Here is a 20,520-nt window from a genome sequence, read left to right as displayed (position 1 = left end):
TGTTGGCTGACACCCATATAACTTCTAGGTCAGCAGCTAAGCCGGATACTCAGTGTAAATGCCCAGATATGTAACCAACATTGAATATCCAAGTTAATTCAGCAACAGGGAGTCAGTGGCTTTAAAATTGCTGACTACCATGGGCTGAATATTGGGAGGTAAATTCTTCAAAGGACACTATTAAATGTACATCTCTACCTGGCAGCAACATAATGCTGAACTAGTAGAAAGGAAGTGGAAACAGTGTTCATCATTGCCAGTTTTTTTTCCCTTTCCTGGAAGAATTTCCCTCATGTCTACAAAAACTGATTTCTTCACACAAGATATAAAATTCCGGTAGTTCATCCTACTTACTGATTCCTTTATAATGTTCAAAATTTTCCAGTCCATTTGTCCATACATGGAGACAGGAAATTTAATTTACTTGAATTTCTGCTCAAATAGGTCCTAGTAACTATAGTAGCCTGGGAGGAAACTGTAATCATAGTAAGGTGTAGTGCCTTTTATTGGAACAACATAAAAAGATGTATTACATAAGTTGTGGTGTGCTGCATTTTTTTTTCTATTGGTATAATAAAAAGTATCACACATTACTGAGATTTAATCTTTCTCTAGGGAGTGGAAGTACAGTCTGGCTTTTAGAGTAATAGACTAGAAACTCCTCTTCTCCCGCTTGCATTCCTTGTTACCTTGGGCAAATCATTAACTTTCCATTATCTCAGATATATGACTAATCTTATAAGGTTTCTTAGGAAATACCTACTGTGTGTGTAATTTGCCTTGAGCTCAAATTTATAAAAGCAAGTAGTTAAATCTGAAAATTGGCAAAACTATCATCCCTTTAGGAACTAATGGTACTGCCTGGGTCTGTTAGTTGTTTGGAGGGTAAATAATACCACAGACCCCAATTACTGATAGAAGCTGGTAAGAAAGAGAGAGATTTTGTAAAATCATCCTATTCTCGAAGCCACTGATAGCAGATAAGATGATAGCCCTGGAGCAGGTGTATACTTACAGCGAAAACACATCTGTTTCAATTCCTAAGTCTACTTTTCTTGTGTTAGCTGAAAATATTGACCCATTCAATCTGTGAAATTCAAGCAGTAACATCTACTTTTAAAATAATCTGGTCATTCTTTTATTATCTTTCAGGATCTATACTAGTAGAATCGTATACCTACAAGTGTTTTGCACTATTCCCACTCTTCATTGTAATTCAGGTTTACATAAATAAAAACATAGAAGTTAAAGGCATAAAAATTTCAACTTACCCGTTCAGCAATATAATCTAACTACCTAAATTTACACCACAAGATTGAGCTTTCTGTTCTTTCATTTCTAACAACACCGTTGTCAGTGTTTGCTTGAAATGCTGGAAATGGCATTTTAGTTGTCCACTTATGTTTAGCACTGCTGTTCACAAAAGTAACAGCACTGAATATGTGTGTTCAGTGGTGACCACCTCTAGCTATATGGACAGTCGATTATATTCAACTGATATTTAGATAGCCATGTGGTTTAAGTTGAGAATCTTTTTCTCCTAAATTAATCTGGATTGCTATCCATATAGGATTAGATACTATATATGTCACCCCAAATATTGGCGCTGAAAAAAGCACTATTTTATAAGCTGCACTTAAAGTTAGGCGTGGTATATAGAATAGCGCTTATACCAAGGAATCACATCTAAGTGTAAGCGAGGTTATTTGCACTAGCTGAAATGTGGTGCAAATGTGCAAATGAACATGCCTACATAAGGCGTATGTCCACGTTATTCTGTATCAGCGTGCATTAATTTTAGGAATGCTCCTGTTATGCCCATGACCCTCCCATTTCCATGTCCCCTTTTTGAAATTGTGATAAATTTTAGGCACGGATCCTGCGCCTAAATGTATGCATGTAAAATTCAATTAAATTGAATTAATACCAATGGCTTGTTATTTAATTAAACTGCACATGACAATTGGATGAATTACAGAATTAGGGGGATAAAAATCAATTCTTTAGTCTAGACCCAGTTATTATATGCCCCTTGCATGCATAAATGTTTAGAATGCTAGGACTTACAAGCATTAGGGTGCATTTACCCATAATAGTGCCAGCAGAATGCCTAGGTGCTCTTCTGCAAATACCTACTTAACCTACATAGCATGTATTGCAAGGGGGAGGGTGTACATGAGTGGCAGCATGGGCTGAGCTCCCAGTATCATGAATAACTTACAGAATACTGTAAAATACACGCAGTCCTGCTACATTTAGGCATCCACAATTGCATCGGGTCTATGGCTGATGTAACTGAGGGTGTGTAAATGTTAGGTATGCAGATATTGGGTTACACTAGTATTCTATAACATAACCAAGGCACGGAGATTTCATTAAAGAACAGGCTCCTACCACATGTGCTTGGGGCACCCAAAAAGGAAGGTCCCCATTTGTAGAATTGTTCCCATAGAAACTGAATATTTCTGACTATCCAATGATACATTTGGGGGCCATTTAAATCGCTGTCCAGGTCAAACCGATAATATTCAGTTGCAGTTAATTGGTTAATTGTGATATTCTTGGTTCAAGGCCCTACACTCTGGAATATGCTTCCTACATACCTTAGATTGCAGACATCCCTTCCAAAGTATAAAGCTGATCTCAAAACATTCTTGTTTTCAGATACATTTGCCTGATCCCCTCTTAGCCCAGATCGGATACAAGACCTAATGCATGGCAGTATACTCCTATTGTGTTTCCCTTTCCCTTACTATAGTTCTACCTCAGCTCCCTCACTGTTCTGTTGTCAGCGCTACACATTCTATTCTCTTATTTTAGACTATAAGCCACCCAGATATCTTTTTGATGGGCGGGATACAAAATTCTTTAATAAACTTGGTAACTTAGTGCCACTGAACATCCATTGTAAGTTAAGCTGAAACCAACTAATTTGTGAGTGGCCCATGGTCAACGTTGGCACTTATATGGTTAAGTGTCAATATTTAGTGCTTAATCACATAAGGTAACCACATAAATAGAACCAGATAACATACAGTTCTATTATCCTGCGGTTCACCTTGTATGGTTAAGTGCATAAGTGTTAGCTTCCCATGTGTACCTGGATATTCACTGCCAATGCTTGGACAAGGCCCAGCATTAAGGGGTCTTTTTACAAAGGTGCACTAGCATTTTTTGCACAAGAAGCGCAAAACTGGCTACAAAGTTTCTTATGAATTACATACATATTTAGCAGCAGAAAACCAAATACAAGCTAAGCATGAGCCAGCATGAGAGATTTAAACTCTTGCCCAAATATGTTGTTTTAATTTTTTTGAATAGTCCTGGAAAATATTGTTCTTCATATGTAATCCTCTGCCATCATGTTTCCTCCTTCTACAACTGTTGTACCATCTTTCTACTTTAGCTATTTCTATACTAAAACTACTGAATTTCTGAAAAGTATTACAGCCATATTGCCCCCTATTTACTAATGCTATATAAGAATATAGGACCATAAGACTAGTCATACTGGGTCAGACCAATGGGTCCATCTAGCCCAGTATCCTGCTTCCAACAGTGGTTAATCCAGGTCACAAGTACATGGCAGAAACCTAATTAGTAGCAACATTCCATGCTACCAATACTGGGGCAAGAAGTGGCTTCCCCCCTGTCCATCTTAATAACAGACTATAGACTTTTCCTCCAATAACTTGATAAACCTTTTTTCTACTCAGGAGTGGAGGAGTGGCCTAGTGGTTAGAGTGGTGGACTTTGGTCCTGGGGAACTGTGTTCAATTCCCACTGCAGGCACAGGCAGCTCTTTGTGACTCTGGGCAAGTCACATAACCCTCCATTGCCCCAGGTACAAGTAAGTACCTGTATATAATATGTAAGCCACATTGAGCCTGCTATGAGTGGGAAAGCGCAGGGTACAAATGTAATAAAATAAATAAATAACTGCTGTTACCACATCCTCTGGCAGCAAGTTCCAGAGTTTAACTATTCTTTGATTGATACAAATATTTTCTCTATTTGTTTTAAAAGTATTTCCATGTAATTTTATTGAGTGTCCCCTGGTCTTTGTACTTTTTCAAGGAATGAAAAATCAATTCACTTCTCATTCTACCATTCAGGATTTTGTAGACCTCAATCATATATCCCCTCAGCCATCTCTTTTCCAAGCTGAAAAGTCATAATCTATTTAGCCTATCCTCATATGGGAGAAGTTCCATCCATATATCATTTTAGTCACTCTTCTTTGAACCTTTTCTAATTCTGCTATATCTTTTTTTGAGATATGGCGACCAGAATTGGATGCAATACTCAAGGTGAGGTCACATAATGGAGCAATACAGAGGCATTATAATATTCTTGGTCTTTATTTAGCATCCATCTACTATAATAAAACTCACCCTCAACGTTCTGAGGACACTGACGTTAGTGAAGCCAAGCCCTGACTTCCTTCAAAAAGGTTCGAAGGTTCGTGGTGGTGAAGCCACCAAAATCACTCCGGGGCCCCGCCCTCGAGGGCGGAGCAATGGCAGAACAACGAAGGGGTTGGCAGGGAGGGAGGCAGGGAGGCGGGGGGAATCACTCCGGGCCCCGCCCTCGCGTCAAATGTCATGACGTTGGGGGCGGAGCAATGGCAGAACAACTAAGGGGTTGGCCAGGGAGGGGGGGGGGTGTTGGCGATGAAAACCTTGCTAGCGCCCGTTTCATTTGCTCTGAAACGGGCCTCTTTTACTAGTTTCCTAATAATTCCTATCATCTTTTTTTTTGCTTTGTTGGCTCCCGACGCATAATGGGCAGAATAGTTCAGCATATTGTCTACAATGCTGACTCCTAAAGTAGACCCTAGCATTAGGTAACTATGATTCAGATTATTCTTCCCAACGTGCATCACTTTGCATTTCTCCTAATTACATTTCATCTGCCATTTGGATGCCCAGTCTTCCATTTTCCTAAGGTCTTCACAATCCACATGTGTTTTGACAACGTTGAATAGATAGGTTCATCTGCAAATTTAATCACCTCACTCATCACTCTAATTTCCAGATCGTTTATAAATATGCTAAATAGCACCAGTACAGATCCCTGTGGCAGTCCACTACTCACCCTCCGCCATTGAGAAAAATGGCCATTTAACCCTACCCTCTGTTTTCTGTCCAATAACTACTTCCTAATTCACAGAAGGACATTGCCTCCTATTCTATAACTTTTTAATTTTCTCAGGAGTTTCTCATGAGGATGTGTGTCAAAAGATTTCTGAAAATCTATATATACTACACTAACTGTCTCACCATTATCCACATGTATATTCATACCCTCAAATAAATGAACCAACCCGGTGAGGCAAAACTTCCCTTAGCTGAGCCCATGCTGACTCTGTCTCATTAAACCATGTTTGTCTACATATTCCATAATTTTGTTCATTATAATAGTTTCCACTATTTTGCCTCACTGGTCTATAACTTCTCATATCATTACATTGGCCACCCTCCAATCTTTAGGTACTAAGATTTATTTTAATGACTGGTTACAGATCGCTTAACAGCAAATTAACAATGTCATGTTTGAGTTCTATCAGTACCCTGTGGTGTATACCACCTGGTCCAGGTGATTAATCACTCTTGTGAAACAGGCTCAGTACGTCTTCCAGGTTCAGCAAGATTTCTTTCAGTTCCTTGAAAACAATTTCTGGTACAGGCAAATCTCTTAACTCTTCTGTAAAAACCGAAGCAAAGAATTCATTCAAATTCTCTCCTATGGCTTTGTCCTCTTTGATTGCTCCTTTTGCTCCTTCATGATTTAAAGGTCATATAGATTCCCTTAAAGTCTTTCTGCTTCTGATGTACCTGATTGATATCAGCTCTGGAGTAAATACACACAGGAAATCTAATACAATAGCGTTTAACTATCAAAAAGGAGATTTGATAAAATGAGAAGAACTGTGAAAATAAAACTCAGAGAAGCAGCTGTGAAGGTCAAAAATTTACATCAAGCATGGCTGCTGTTCAAAAATACCATCCTGGAAGCATAGGCCAGTTATATTCCATATATTAAAAAAAAAAAGAGGAAGAAAGGCCAAACGACTGCCAGCATGGATAAAAAGTTCAGTGAAGGAAGCTATTAGAGGTAAAAGAAAATCTTTCAGAAAACAGAAGAAAGATCCGACTGAAAATAATAAGAAACAGCATAAGGGATGGCAAGTCAAATTCAAAACACTGATAAGGAAAGCAAAGAGGGACTTTGAAAAAAAAGATTGCATTGGAGGCAAAAACAGATAGTAAAAACCTTTTTAAAGTATATTAAAACAAGAAGCCAGCAAAAGAATCAGTTGGACCACTAGATAACCGAGGGGTAAAAGGTGCACTTGGGGAAGAGAAGGCCATAGCAGAGAGATTAAATGAATTCTTTGTCTCGGTCTTCACCGAGGAATATTTGGGAGAGATACCAGTGCCATAACTGGTATTCAAAGCTGAAGTACCAGAGAAACTAAATGAAATCTTTATAAACCTGGAAGATGTAATGGTGCAATTTGCAAAATTGAAGAGTAGCAAATCACCTGGACTTGATGGTATTCATCCCAGAGTACTGATAAAATTCAGAAATGAACTTTCAGAACTATTACTATGTAATTTATCTTTATAATCAAGCATGGTACCAGAAGATTGGAGAGTGGCCAATGTAATGCTGATTTTTAAAAAAGGTTCCAAATGTGATCTGGGAAATTATAGACTGGTAAGCCTGACATCAGTGCTGGGCAAGATGGTAGAGACTATTATAAAGAACATTATAGACCATATTCAAAAGCATGGGTTAATGAGACAAAGCCAACATGGATTTAATGAAGAGAAATCTTACCTCACCAATCTGCTACATTTCTTTGAAGGGTTGAATAAACATGTGGATAAAGGTGAGCTGGTTGATATTGTGTATCTAGATTTTCAAAAGGTATTTGACAAAGTACCTCATGAAAGACTCCAGAGGAAATTGGAGAGTCATGGGATAGGAGGTAGTGTTCTATTGTGGTTTAAAAACTGGTTAAAAGATAGAAAACATAGGGTAGGTTTAAATGGTCACTATTCTCAATGAGAAAGGTAGATAGTGGGGTTCCCCAGGGGTCTGTGCTAGGACCGCTGCTTTTTAACATATTGATAAATGATCTAGAGATGGGACTAACTAGTGAGGTAACAACACAAAGTTATTCAAAGTTGATAAATCGCAAGGGGATTGTGAAAAATTACAAGAGGAACTTACAAGACCGGGAGACTGGACATCTAAATGGCAGATGACATTTAATGTGAGCGCGTTCAAAGTGAAGCATGTAGGAAAGAGGAACCTGAACTATAGTTACGTGATGCAAGGTTCCACATTAGAAGTCACCGACCAAGAAAGGGATCTGTGTGTCATCGTTGATGATACTTTGATACCCTCTGTTCAGTGTTCGGAATTGGCTAAGAAAGCAAATAGAATGTTGGGTATTATTAGGAAAGGAATGCAAAACAAAAATGAGGACATTATAATGCCTTTGTATTGCTCTATGCTATGACTGCACCTCAAATATTGTGTGCAATTTTAGTCAGGAGAAACAAACAGAAGAACAGTAACCCTTGCAGTCGCACAAAGCAAGGCAATCACAGTTAGGGTGACAAAAGAAGGAGCAGAAGACAATGTCCAAAAAACAGCTTTATTTTGACATACATGACTCGACACAAGCCATGTTTCGGCCTAGAAAAGCCTTCTTCAGGAGTCTTTTGTTGGATGTGAGGTGATGCTTAGCTGACCCTTGTAAAATTCACATGGTGTCTAATGCCTTACTGCTTACTGTTAGTAATAAAATGTTAAAACACTTGGACTTCATTATTAAGAAGGACTTGGGAAGAATCCACTCTTTATTTCTAGGATAAGCAGCATAAAATTTATTTTACTGTTCTGAGATCTTGTCAGGTACATGTAACCTGGATTGGCCACTGTTGGAAACAGGATGATGGGCTTGATGGACCTTCGGTCTGTCCCAGTATGGCAACACTTATGTTTGTATTATGTTCTTATGAGTTTTTATTTCACTCCAGTTATCAGTTCAAATTTGATCATGTTGTGATTACTGTTTCCAAGCGGATCCAATACCGTTACTTCTCATACCATGCCCTGTATTCCATTAAGGACTAGATCTTAAATAGCTCCAAGAAGCAATCAATTATTTTATGTAAGAATTTCACCTCCCTATCACTTCCAGATCTAACATTTATCCAGTCCATATTAGGTTAATTTAAATCACCCATTATTATAATGTTGCCCAATTTGCCAGCTTTCCTAATTTATGTAAACATGTCTTCATCTGTCTGTTTGTTCTATCTTGGTGGATGGTAGTACAGCCCTGAAAGTGGTGTTATTTTGCATGATCTTCTACAAATCCATTTGCTGCAGATAACATTTGATAATACTATTATCACACAGTAAGTGCTAATAAAAAGAAAGCTATATGAATGAGGTGAAATCTGTATTCTCAAGTAAATGAAATATTTGTAGCGTTTTTGTCACTTTACACTTAGTTGAAAAATGTCATGCTCCCATACTCATTCAACCTATTTTTGTAGTGTGATGATGTAAAATCTCTGTGGTGTTTCATCTCAGTGGTGACTGTGAAGTGATTCTGTTGTGCAGTGTCTGTAAATCATTCTGGGCCTTATTTATCAAAGGGAAAAAATGACCAGCAAACCTGATGCAGCAGGAACTCTCTAAAGTATTGAGGAGAAACTAGTTTCATCAGTGTACTGTATTTGCAAGTTTGAGCTCAGTCCTGCCACATCAGCAGATCTAAACCTGTGGCTGTGTTGCAGGTTTCAGCTCTATGACTGAGCTACTATCAAAAAACGCTAAGAATCTATGATACTTTGGGGCTCATTTTCAAAAGAGATAAATATCAACTGTCATAAAGAAGTGTTTGGACAAAAATCTTCTCAAAACATCCAAATCGGTATTTTCAAAACCTGTTATGCAAACATCTATCTATGCAATTCATCTGCAGTGAATCCAAATCACAAGGGGGTGTGTTGGGGGTGTTTCAAAAGTGGGACTAGGGTGCGCCCAACACTTGGACGTTTTACAGCCTTAATGGAACAAAACAAAAATGTTCAGGGTGAAAATCTAAACACTTTGTTCTAGACCTGTTTTTAGAATGAATAAAGCACAAAAAGGTGCCCTAAATGACCAGATACCACTGGAGGGATTCAGGGATTACCTCCCCCTTATTGTTCCAGTGGTCACTGACCACCTCCTACTCCCAAAAAATGTGAATAAAACTAGTATGTACCAGCCTCTATGACATTCTCAGATGTTATAGTCAGGTATATTAGAACAGCATGCATGTCCCTGGAGTAGTGTAGTGGTGGATGCAGTGCACTATAGATAGGTGAACCAGGCCCATACCTCCTCCTACCTTTAACACTTGTGGTGGAAACTGTGAGCCCTCCAAAACTCATCAGAAACCCACTGTATCCCCTTCACTCATAAGGGCTATTGTTGTGGTGTACAGTTGGGGGTAGTAAGTTTTGGGTGGATTTTGGAAGGCTCAGCAGATACGATAAGGGAGCAATGGTGAAATGTGTACCTGGGAGCATTTATATTAAGTTCACAGCAGTGTCCCCTAGGGTGCCCCATTCATTTCCTGGGATGCCTAGGGGACCAGTCTACTAAAAATAATAGAAACATAGAAACATGACGACAGATAAAGGCCATATGACCCATCCAGTCTGCCTATCCTCTGTAACCCCTAATTTTCCTGTTCCTAAGCGATCCCACATGCTTATCCCATGCCTTTTTAATTTCTGGAACAGTCCTTGACTCCACCACCTCCAACGGGAGGCTATTCCACGCCTCCACCACCCTTTCTGTGAAATAATACTTCCTTAGGTTACTCCTAAGCCTATTCCCTCTTAACTTTGTCGTATGCCCCCTCATTCCAGAGCTCTCCTTCATTTGAAAAGGGCTCTCTTCCTGTACATAAATGCCCTTGAGATATTTAAACGTTTCTATCATGTCTCCTCTCTCCCTCCGCTCTTCCAGCGAATACATGTTGAGGTACCTAAGCCTGTCCATGTAATTTTTGCATTCAAGGTTGCTTACTAATTTCGTAGCCGCCCTCTGAACCGACTCTATCCTGTTTATATCTTTCCGTAGATGTGCTCTCCAGAACTGCATGCAGTACTCCAAATGAGGCCTCACCAGAGACTTATACAACGGCACTATCACCTCCTTTTTCCTGCTGGTCATGCCTCTCTTTATGTATCCAAGCATCCTTCTGGCTTTGGCTGTCACTTTTTCTACCTGTTTGAAAGCTTTAAAGTCGTCAGACACAATAACCCCCAAGTCTCGCTCTTCCTTCACACACTGAAGCACTACACCCCCTATACTGTACCGTTCCCTTGGATTTTTGCAACCCAAGTGCACGACCCTGCATTTTTTGGGAATAAACCTTAGTTGCCAAATATCGGTCCATTCCTCTAGCTTCGCTAGGCCCTTCCTCATGTCATTCACACCCTCCAGGGTGTCCACCCTGTTGCAGAGTTTAGTATCATCTGCAAAGAGACAAACCTTACCAGACAGCCCTTCCACAATATCACTCACAAAGACGTTAAAAAGAGCTGGCCCTAGGACTGATCCCTGCGGTACTCCACTGACTACCTCCTTTTCCTCAGAGCAAGCTCAATTTACCACCACCATCTGTCTCCTACCATTCAAACAATTTTTTATCCAATCAGTTACACTAGGTCCCGCACCGAGGGCACTCGATTTATTTATCAGTCGCCTGTGCGGAACCGTGTCAAAGGCTTTGCTGAAATCCAAGTATGCCACATCAAGCGCCCCTCCCACATCCAACTGTTTGGTCACCCAGTCGAAGAAGACAGTCAGATTCATCTGACATGACCTGCCACTAGTGAAGCTATGCTGCCTCGGGTCTCGCATTCCATGTAGTTCAAGAAATGTCACAATCCTCCTTTTTAGAAATGTTTCCATTAGCTTACTCACCACCGAGATCAGACTGACAGGTCTGTAATTCCCAACCTCTTCCTTACTTTCACTCTTGTGCAAAGGAACCACGTCCGCCCTTCTCCAGTCCACCAGGACCACTCCAGTTTCTAAGGAAGCATTGAAGAGGTCCGTCAGCGGAGCCGACAGAACTTCTCTGAGTTCCTTAAGCACCCTCGGGTGTATCCCATCAGGCCCCATCACTCTGTCTACTTTTAGTTTGGCAAGCTCCTCATGAACACAGGCCTCCATAAACGTGTCTTGGTCTACCATACATCCATCCCCTTTAGCCTTTGTTTTCTGCAGCCCTACCCCCGGTCTTTCATTCGTGAACACCGAGCTAAAATAATTGTTAATCATTAAGCAGTTCAGTTTTTTCCCTATCATCTTTTTTCTCTCCCTCAGCTTTGTGCCTCACAATGATATTATGGCACTTCCTCTTGTCACCTACATATCTGAAAAAGGTCTTGTCCCCCAATTTTACCGTATTAGCTATCTTTTCCTCCATTTGCGGCTTTGCTTTCCAGCTTCTCTTCACTTGTTTAGGTATTCTCTCCTGTCTTCATCTTTCTGAGTCGTCTTATAACGTGCAAAGGCTAGCCTCCTTTCCCTTATCTTTTCAGCTACTACATTTGAGTACCAGAGAGGCCTTCTTTTCCATTTACTTTTATGTAATTTTCTAACATAAAGTTTAGTCGCCTTTAATATAACTCCTTGTCCATTGCTGTTCTACGTCCTTCAGCTGTTCCCATCCCGCTCACTGTTCCTTGAGAAATTACCTCATCTCGGCACAGTCAGTTCCTTTGAAATCCCTGAAAAGATAAATACACAGAGCACAAAAACTTGTTACAAATGCTATTCTTGAAAAAAAAAAAAGATACATATTTTGCTGTTTTAGAAATGGCCATATTTCCTCTTCAGATTTGGAACATTTAGCACAAAACATCCAAAGTCCGACTTAGATGTCATATCAAAAATGCAACTCTTTATGATATGTTACTTAATCTCAGTTGATGGATTAAAATATATTCCCACATATCGAAAAGCGTAGTCTATGTGCTGTGTATATAATTTATTGCGATAATGTAGTCTTTAAACTCGGAAAACAAAGTAAAATTGTGCACCTCTATAGAAATCTTTCTTTTAGTTAAGCAGGATACATGGTACTAACAGTAAAGAGCTAAAACAATATGTGCAAGTGGAAAGGAAGGAGGGATGGAAAGAAAATAGTAACAGACATGATTATGTGAACAACATTTTTGCTGCACTTTAGTGCTGGACAGTTCCAAATTTGATAAATGTGGCCTTTTAGATCTTACATCAATGAAGGATGCTTCAGAAACACAAATGCAATTCCTTATTTTTCAATAGATGCTCTCAGAAGATTAAAAATTATTGGCAATATTTCTCTTATTTATATCTGTTCTCACCACTCTGGATCCCTGAACGCAGAGAAAAAAAAAATACACTGAGAATAACAGATGATCTTACCAATGGATATGCCTAAAATTGTCACATATTTTGAACATGAATTCTTTATTTTTGGATGCTTGCATTACAGAGGTTTCATTTGTGTTGTATTGATTTTTGTCTGTCACAGTAGTTATTCTAACATGGATTTCAAGAAACCTGATCTAATAAAATGAACTTAATAACAGCACAATGCAAAAGAAAAAGTTAGCATCCAGTGCTACTGTGTGTCCCGCAGGTTCTTCCACTTTGAGCAAAACTACTTCCAGTGGTGAGTTAAAGGAACACATTGCGGCTACTGCTGGTGCTATTTCACTTACCAGCACATCTGCTGATGTTACTGCGTCCAGTGTTCCTGCTGTCACCACGCAAGGAGTTTCAGAAGAACGCCAAGTACGAGTTGTGTCTCTCAGAGAAGCAGTTCTGGAATCCAACACATCAACGGGCCTGCTCTCCCTTCCTCAAGCAGAAACACAAAGCACAAGAAGACGACCACGCAACGCGATACAGATAGAAAGGCTTGCAGGTGGTACTCATAGAGGTATTGAATGTTATTTTACTTGTGACCCTTAAGTACTAGCCACAGCTATTTCACAATATAGCACAGCAGAGATTTATAGCTACTCGACAACAATGTTCTTCCTAGTCAGTTCTAGTTCTAGAGTTAGGTTTTGTCATCAAATTTTAGGGATAACAATGCTCTTCATGGCTTATTTTTCTTATTCAGAATGCAAGAAATTTCACATAACAGTAAACTATGAGTTATAGTCTCATGTTTTTTCTGTACTTAATAGAGGAAGAATAAAAAAGAGGAATAATTGTGGTTAGTTATATGTCCTTGTGACTTAAATAACCATTTGCAATTCAGTGTGTTATTTTTGTAGTTTTTCTGTGATTAATCAGTGCACTGTGATGAACCGATGCATGTTGATAGAGCAATTTTCAAATCCATTCTCATGGGGAAAATAGCATTTTAACTCCAGAAATGGGCCATTTGAAAATTGCCACCTTGTGTATAGATAGAAGTAAATGTGTTCTGTAACACTTCTTTACCCACATAAACTGGATGGGTTCAATGGCAGGTATTGCAACAAATATGTATGTTTCATAGTTTCAAGGTGAGAGTGTTATTTAGGTTTAAAAAAATAGCCACAGAGAAAGGAGGTGCAAGATTCTAAAGGTACTTTTTCCAAAAGCAGTGTTCAAAGTACATGTAATTTCACTTTCAAAACTGATACAAAACCTGTAGTTTAAAAGTAGTCATGGAGGGGCATTTTCGAAAGGATGTCCAGGTTAGAATAGATTACTCCAGGTAAGAAGAATACAGATCTGATTCACCAATCAAATAATGTGAGAAACCAGAAAAATAACAGTGAATCAAAATAATGGCACACCCACATTTTTACATAAGGAGGAAAAAGACCTCATCAAACTGTGGCAAGCAATGGTAAGAAAAACAGGACCGCACAATCAGCAGATCAGCGTGCACATAGTGAAAAACTAATCATTGGTCAAAAAAACCTCCTGTAAGTTTAATTACAAAGAAAATATATGTCTATAAACTTCCCTTGAAATTTGGGACACAGTGCTGGTCTCCAGAAGAAACTGGAGCAAAATGGGTCTGTCGGGACCACACTGTTATCTTCCCTGGCAAATCAGAGCGACCGAGTTTGGACACGGATGCATTGGATTATCTGTATATGTGTCAGTTGTGATTGGATTTGCATGACGTTCAAGTGCTGAAGACTGTGTTTTGTTAAGGAATATCTTTTTGTTGTAATTAATCATTACAGGAGGTTTTTTGACCAATGATTACATGGAGGGGCATAATCGAACGGCGCCGGCCATCTCCATGGCCGGCCATCTCTGGGGACTGGCTCCGCAAGTGGGCGGAGCCAACCGTATTTTCGAAAAAGATGGCCGGGCATCTTTTTTTTTTCGATAATACGGTTGGGGCCGGTCAAATGTCAGAGATGGCCGGGTTTGAGATGGCCGGCATCGGTTTTTGCCCAAAATGGAAACCGAAGCTGGCGATCTCAAACGGCCAAATCCAAGGCATTTGGTCATGGGAGGGGCCATGATTCGTAGTGCATGGGTCCCCCTCATATGCCAGGACACCAACCGGGCACCCTAGGGGGCACTTCTAAAAAGTAAACAAAAAAAATTAAAATAGCTCCCAGGTGCATAACTCCCTTACCCCCCAAAACCCCAAAACCCACTCCCCACAACTATACACCACTACCATAGCCCTAAGGGGTGAAGGGGGCACCTAGATGTGGGTACAGTGGGTTTCAGCGGGTTTTGGAGGGCTCCCATTTTCCACCACAAATGTAACAGGTAGGGGGGATGGGCCTGGGTCTGCCTGCCTGAAGTCCACTGCACCCACTAAAACTGCTCCAGGGACCTATATACTGCTGCGATGGACCCGAGTATGACATTTGAGACTGGCATAGAGGCTGGCAAAAAAAAGTTTTGAAAGTTGTTTTTTGAGGGTGGGAGGGGCTTAGTGACCACTGGGAGAGTCAGGGGAGGTCATCCCCGATTCCCGCCGGTGGTCATTTGGTCAGTTCAGGCACTTTTTGGGGACTTGGACCTGAAAAAAAGGGACCAAATAAAGCAGACCAAATTCTCGTCAAGGCCGGCTTTCTTTTTTCCACTTTTGGGCGAAGCCGGCCATCTCAACGCATGCCCCTGCCCCGCCCCCGTCCTGCCTTCACTACTGTGCTGACACGCCCCCTTGAACGTTCGCCGGCCCCGTAATGGAACACAGTTGAAGTCAGCCAAAATCAGCTTTCGATTATGCCGAGTTGGCTGGATTCAGGAGATCACCGGCCATCTCCTGATTTGTGTCGGAAGATGGCCGGCGATCTCTTTCGAAAACAAGCTGGTTTGTCACTGTGTGCATGCTGATCTGCTGATTGCGTGGTCCGGTTTTAATTACTGCTGCTTGCCACAGTTTGATGAAGTCTTTTTCCAAGTTAGAATAGAGACAGCCAGTTCATAACGTCCAAAACAGATATCCATCTCACATTTGTTTTCTAACTGGAAATACATGGGATAGATGTCTGTGTACTGAGGAAATGCAGCATAAACAGTGATTTTACATTCTGGAATGAACGGCATAAAAGCAGGGATAAGGATTTCTGTCTAGAAGTATTCTTTGAAGAATGGCCACACAGAGCAGAAGGGCAGCCCAGTAGTTAGTGCAGTGGACGTTAAACTAGGAGACCCAGGCTCAAATCCCACTTCAACTCTTTTATTTTGTAATTGTGAGCTCTCCAGGAACAGGAAAATACCTACTGTACCCGAATGTACACTACTTCAATAGCCTTCAGTCTTGCAGGCCACTTATATATTTAGGCACAGTAGGTAATTTTCTGTTTCTGGAGGGCTCACAATAATACAAAAAATTAAACAGTAGTGAGATTTAAACCTGGATGTTTCTTCCTATTTCGTAATCGCTGGAGCTTGGACATTTCAAGCACATAGATATCTATTTGGACATTTTGAGACATCCACATGCTTTGAAAATAAGCTCCATGGTCTTTACAGCTGCAGAGATAGTACAACCGTTTTTGGGGGTAACTTTATAAAGGTTTTTATAGATGGAAAGCTTGATTTACACATGGAAAATCCTTTTATAAAAATGTATGTCTTCATTCACATGTGATTAAGTAAATATCCTGAAAGATTGCGCGTATGTTTACATGGTCCATGTATAGACATTCTTGGAGGTCTAGACTGGGCAGGATTGCATATTTTATAAAATCTATGTGTACATATGTAGGTGACACACAGACACACAGACACACACACACACAGACACATATATTTAAGTTACCTTAGGAACAGGTGTAAATTTGTACAGTTGAATTTTTTGTGCAACTAAGGCTAATTACAGATGCTTATACTTTAAAGACACATGAGTACCTATGTTACTACTGCTACTAGTTATCATTTCTATAGCTTCACTAGACTTATACAGTACTGTACACAAAAATGTAAGAGACAGTCCCTGCTCTACAGAGCTTACAATTATTTCACGACAGACAAACGTGACAAATGACACATACACACAAAAATTAATAATAAACCGCAATCGAAACTTCTTGACAGGAATTTTGCCTCAGCTTTATTTAAACAATTCAACATTAAGAAACCATATTAATCCAAAGTTAAATGAACAACATCCCCTTTCTTCCAGAGTGGCATTTTATGTTCAAAATGTATGTCCTTTCTTCCCCTTTTGGCTGGTTGGTACCAACATAGCTGCCATGTATAACCAATACAACTTATAAGTAAGTCTTGCGGTGATGCCAACTCCTAGTCTCTACTTATGTTGGTGTCACACATGAGCAGATCACAACCCAGTTTCCTTTCCATTTTATTCCCTCCCACTCCCCAAATAAATGGCCACCTGGAATCATGCCTCTCCTCACAGCTGTGACCTCGCCCCAGAGCAGAAACCTTAATTCCTAATAAACCCAATCTAAGCAACCCTACCCCCTCCCAAACAAATCAGAAAAGGAGGGAGGGAAGGGCGGAAAAAAACAATTTCCTACATCTTCCCTCCCAAAAGTCCCTCACTCCACTGCTCCCAGCCCCCATACCACCCAGGAATGATTAAAACAACATGATTAATGAACAGGCGAAGACTGGGTTATAAAATAGGGATCATAATTTTCCCTCATATGAATGCCAACAACTATATCTCCTTACGGTTGTCAAAATCCTTTGCCTTCTTGTGAATCCAGTCTACCATTTTCCCTCATTATTGACTTCATGCTTCTCTGCCATTTTAGTGTACTATCCTATGGCAAGGTAGTAAGAACTTCAATGTGTATCCCTCCTCAAGAATACGCATACAGCAAGCTGTGGAGAATGGAATATACTTGCATAAATTCTAGCACACATTTCTGTCCTGCTGAAAATACTTAAAAAGCCGGCAACTGACCGAGACCAGGCTTCTATAAACCACGCCTCATAAATAAGAATATAAGAACATATGCATTACCATATTGGGACAGACCGAAGGTCCATCAAGCTCAATAACCTGTTTCTAAAAGTAGCCAATCCAGGTCAAAAGTAACTGGCAAGATCCCAAAACAGTAGAATACATTTTATGTGGCTTATCCTAGAAATAAACAGTGGATTTTCGTCCATCTTAATAATGGCTTAAGGACTTTAAGCCATTATTAAGATGGACTTTACTTTTAGGAAGATATCTAGGAAGACACTGCTAAGCTAACTGCTTTTACCACATTCTCTGGCTTAATTACACGTTGAGTAAAAAATATTATCTCTAATAAAGCAGATAGAACTGCAAACTGGATAGTGGGAAACACAGATGCCTCCGCCCGCCATGTGCTAGTAATGTCCGCATAACCAGCATTGCCAATGACATGTCTGCCAGCCCCAGTATCCACACAGGATGAATCCATAACTGAGAAACCAGCAAGGAAGATCTGAATTGAAACTTTCACTATCTAGGTGTAGTGCCTACCAACACCCGAATGGCAGATTGGGCAGAACTTCTTGTGCCCATCAAATGTATGGGAGTTCATAGCTGGCTCCGGCATCATAGGCAGGAAGGATATCTGCAAAACAATGCTACAAAAAGGCCATAAATTAGGTTCATATGCATTTCATTATGTAACGTATTTTGCAATCTATATAGGAGTAGTAGTATAAGCAATGAATAAATATGTTTCCTCCTGGAATATATCTGGTATGAAGCAGCAATGCAGGACTCACCCAAATGGCTAATGATCTATCTGGCCCAAATCCTGTTTCTCAAAGTGGCCTGTCCCAGATACAAGGCTCTACCAATTCTCAGGACAAACAGTGGCTTCCCCATGTCTATCTTCTTACCGACTATGGACTTTTCATCCTGGAATTTGTCCCACACCTATTTAAGCACAGACATGTTAAATGCTGTTACCAAATTGGCCAAAGAGGTCCATAACTAAATTGGAAACACAGGACTTGTTAATTGTTACTATAATATGGCTGCTTGGTAGAACCAGTGGAGCTGACCCATCCAAGGTGTCTACCTGGGCCCCGTGTGTCACTCAATCACCATCCCCTCTGCACCTTCTGCAGCTGTTAAGGCTCAGCAACTTGCACAATCACCCTCAGGACTCAACTATGAAGTCTCCATGAATTCTTAACCAGCACACTCAAACCTGATGTGAAAATGAGATACATCTGAGCAGATTTAAATCCCATTACAAGAAGCTACCTTGGATGACCCAAGAATATGCTAGATTTTTTTTTTTTTTTGCATTATACTCCCCTAGTGGTGCAGAGACATTGTTCCTTTTACTTCAGAAAACTGTCACTCTGAAGAGTGAATTCTCCCTTCCTTCAGTGGGATGCAGTGAAAACGTAGTGCAAACTTTGTCTCAGACATTACCCTAGTACTGAACAAAGATATCAGGATCAGCCACAACAATTTTTCAAAAAGCCCCAGTCATTGCTTGCACATTTCCCACACTTTCACTATATTACTAAGGAATAGGCACAGAACGAGCAGTAACAGTGCCAGTACCATTCCCACGCTCAAACAGCATTTTTTTTTTTTTAATAGATTCCCAGTCATCGCTTGCATGCTTTCTACACTTTCATTATACCACTAAATAGTAGGCACAGAATAAGCAGTAGCAGCGCAAGCACTGCACCCATGCTCCAAATCCACCGGAAGGGACATGGCTGAGTATGAGACACAATACTATAAAAAAGGGGGGCCTATGGGGGAAAACGCCAGCAGCACAATAATGGCTGCCGAGCTGGAGGAAGCGCCTGGCTGCCAACATCACAAGGAGGCCGAGTGTTTCCTCCTGGGGTTCCTTCCTAAATCCCACATGAGATCATTTCCTCCCAGTACCCACCCAAACCCCACAAGGGGAGCTCACACAGGGCAGGCATGAGGCATGCCCACAGCACACAAGGGTGTGCTGAATGTGCTTCCGATACTAATGAGTAAAAAGTGTGCGGGCAGTGTCAATCTGTTTCCCTCAAGCTGTATCACCCTGCTTTATCTGCACCAAAATCCCTGTGTGTAAATGAACCCCCATTAATGTGTGCCCAGAATGCAGCATGGAAAGGAAGGGACAATAACCACACACACAATTCCACCGCCAAAGTGATGCTCACACAACAGGACTGCGCTCAATTTGAGGCCCAGTGGCCCTCCCACAACTATGAGCATGTGCGCCAGTCACCAAACACAAAAGCACTCCGCAATACAGTGCACAACTGGGTGCCACCAACACCATTCATGCATGGCCCCATATCCAGCTCTGCACAGCGTACCACCAATGACCTGCAGAAAACCCACTATTAACTAGCCCCCAAATTCCCCATGAAATAACATCTTGAAAAACCAAGGATCATGGTAACTGCACACCATAATCCCAGCAACAGATGAAAAACACCAAGCCTGATGCACCATATCCACAGCAACCTGAGTCTTCTGTCCCGGCCAAAAAAACAAGAAGGCAGATGACTTACAAGATCCAGCACAGAATGAAAAAAAGAAGCAAATCGCCACAGAGCTTTCATAAAAAGTTTAATTTATTCACCACCAAAATCCAAAATAAATAAAAAGCCCAACACAGTCATGTTTCGCTCTCTTAAAGGGCTGTGTCAGGCTGGGCTTGAAATCGCAACTGTTAACAAAACATATAATACGTATAAGTGTAAATTATTAAAAAAAAAGCTGTCCGACTAAAACAATGCCCACATAATATACACATATATAATTATAAACCATCCATATGTATACATACAGCATCAATACATAATTAAATAAATAATCAAAATAATTCATACCCAGTGGTGCAGTCTAAACAATCCCACCTACTAGACTTAAAACAGTTGAAATCAGTTAACACATTCATTGAGCATGTGCTCTACTTTATAGCACAATTAGATCACAAGGGCATACATATAATCCACTAACATAAATACTTATATCTAATCTGATCCAAGTTTCCAAACTTATAGGTAGGCCGGCGAGGGGCATGCCGAGCAGCC

At 40.5% G+C, this 20,520-nt stretch overlaps 1 protein-coding gene across 1 annotated transcript in view; it reads left to right on the top strand.

Moving 5' to 3' along the window:
- Positions 1-20,520, top strand: part of CSMD3 (CUB and Sushi multiple domains 3) — a 2,043,988-nt gene that overhangs the window by 628,043 nt on the left and 1,395,425 nt on the right. The window contains exon 7 of the mRNA XM_030189879.1: positions 12,722-13,024. Within this exon, the coding sequence (XP_030045739.1) occupies positions 12,722-13,024 (303 nt within the window). The remainder of the gene's footprint in view (positions 1-12,721; positions 13,025-20,520) is intronic.

Source organism: Microcaecilia unicolor, chromosome 1 (assembly GCF_901765095.1).
Source record: "Microcaecilia unicolor chromosome 1, aMicUni1.1, whole genome shotgun sequence".
NCBI lineage: Eukaryota > Metazoa > Chordata > Amphibia > Gymnophiona > Siphonopidae > Microcaecilia > Microcaecilia unicolor.
This window is presented reverse-complemented; position numbering and strand designations above follow the sequence as displayed.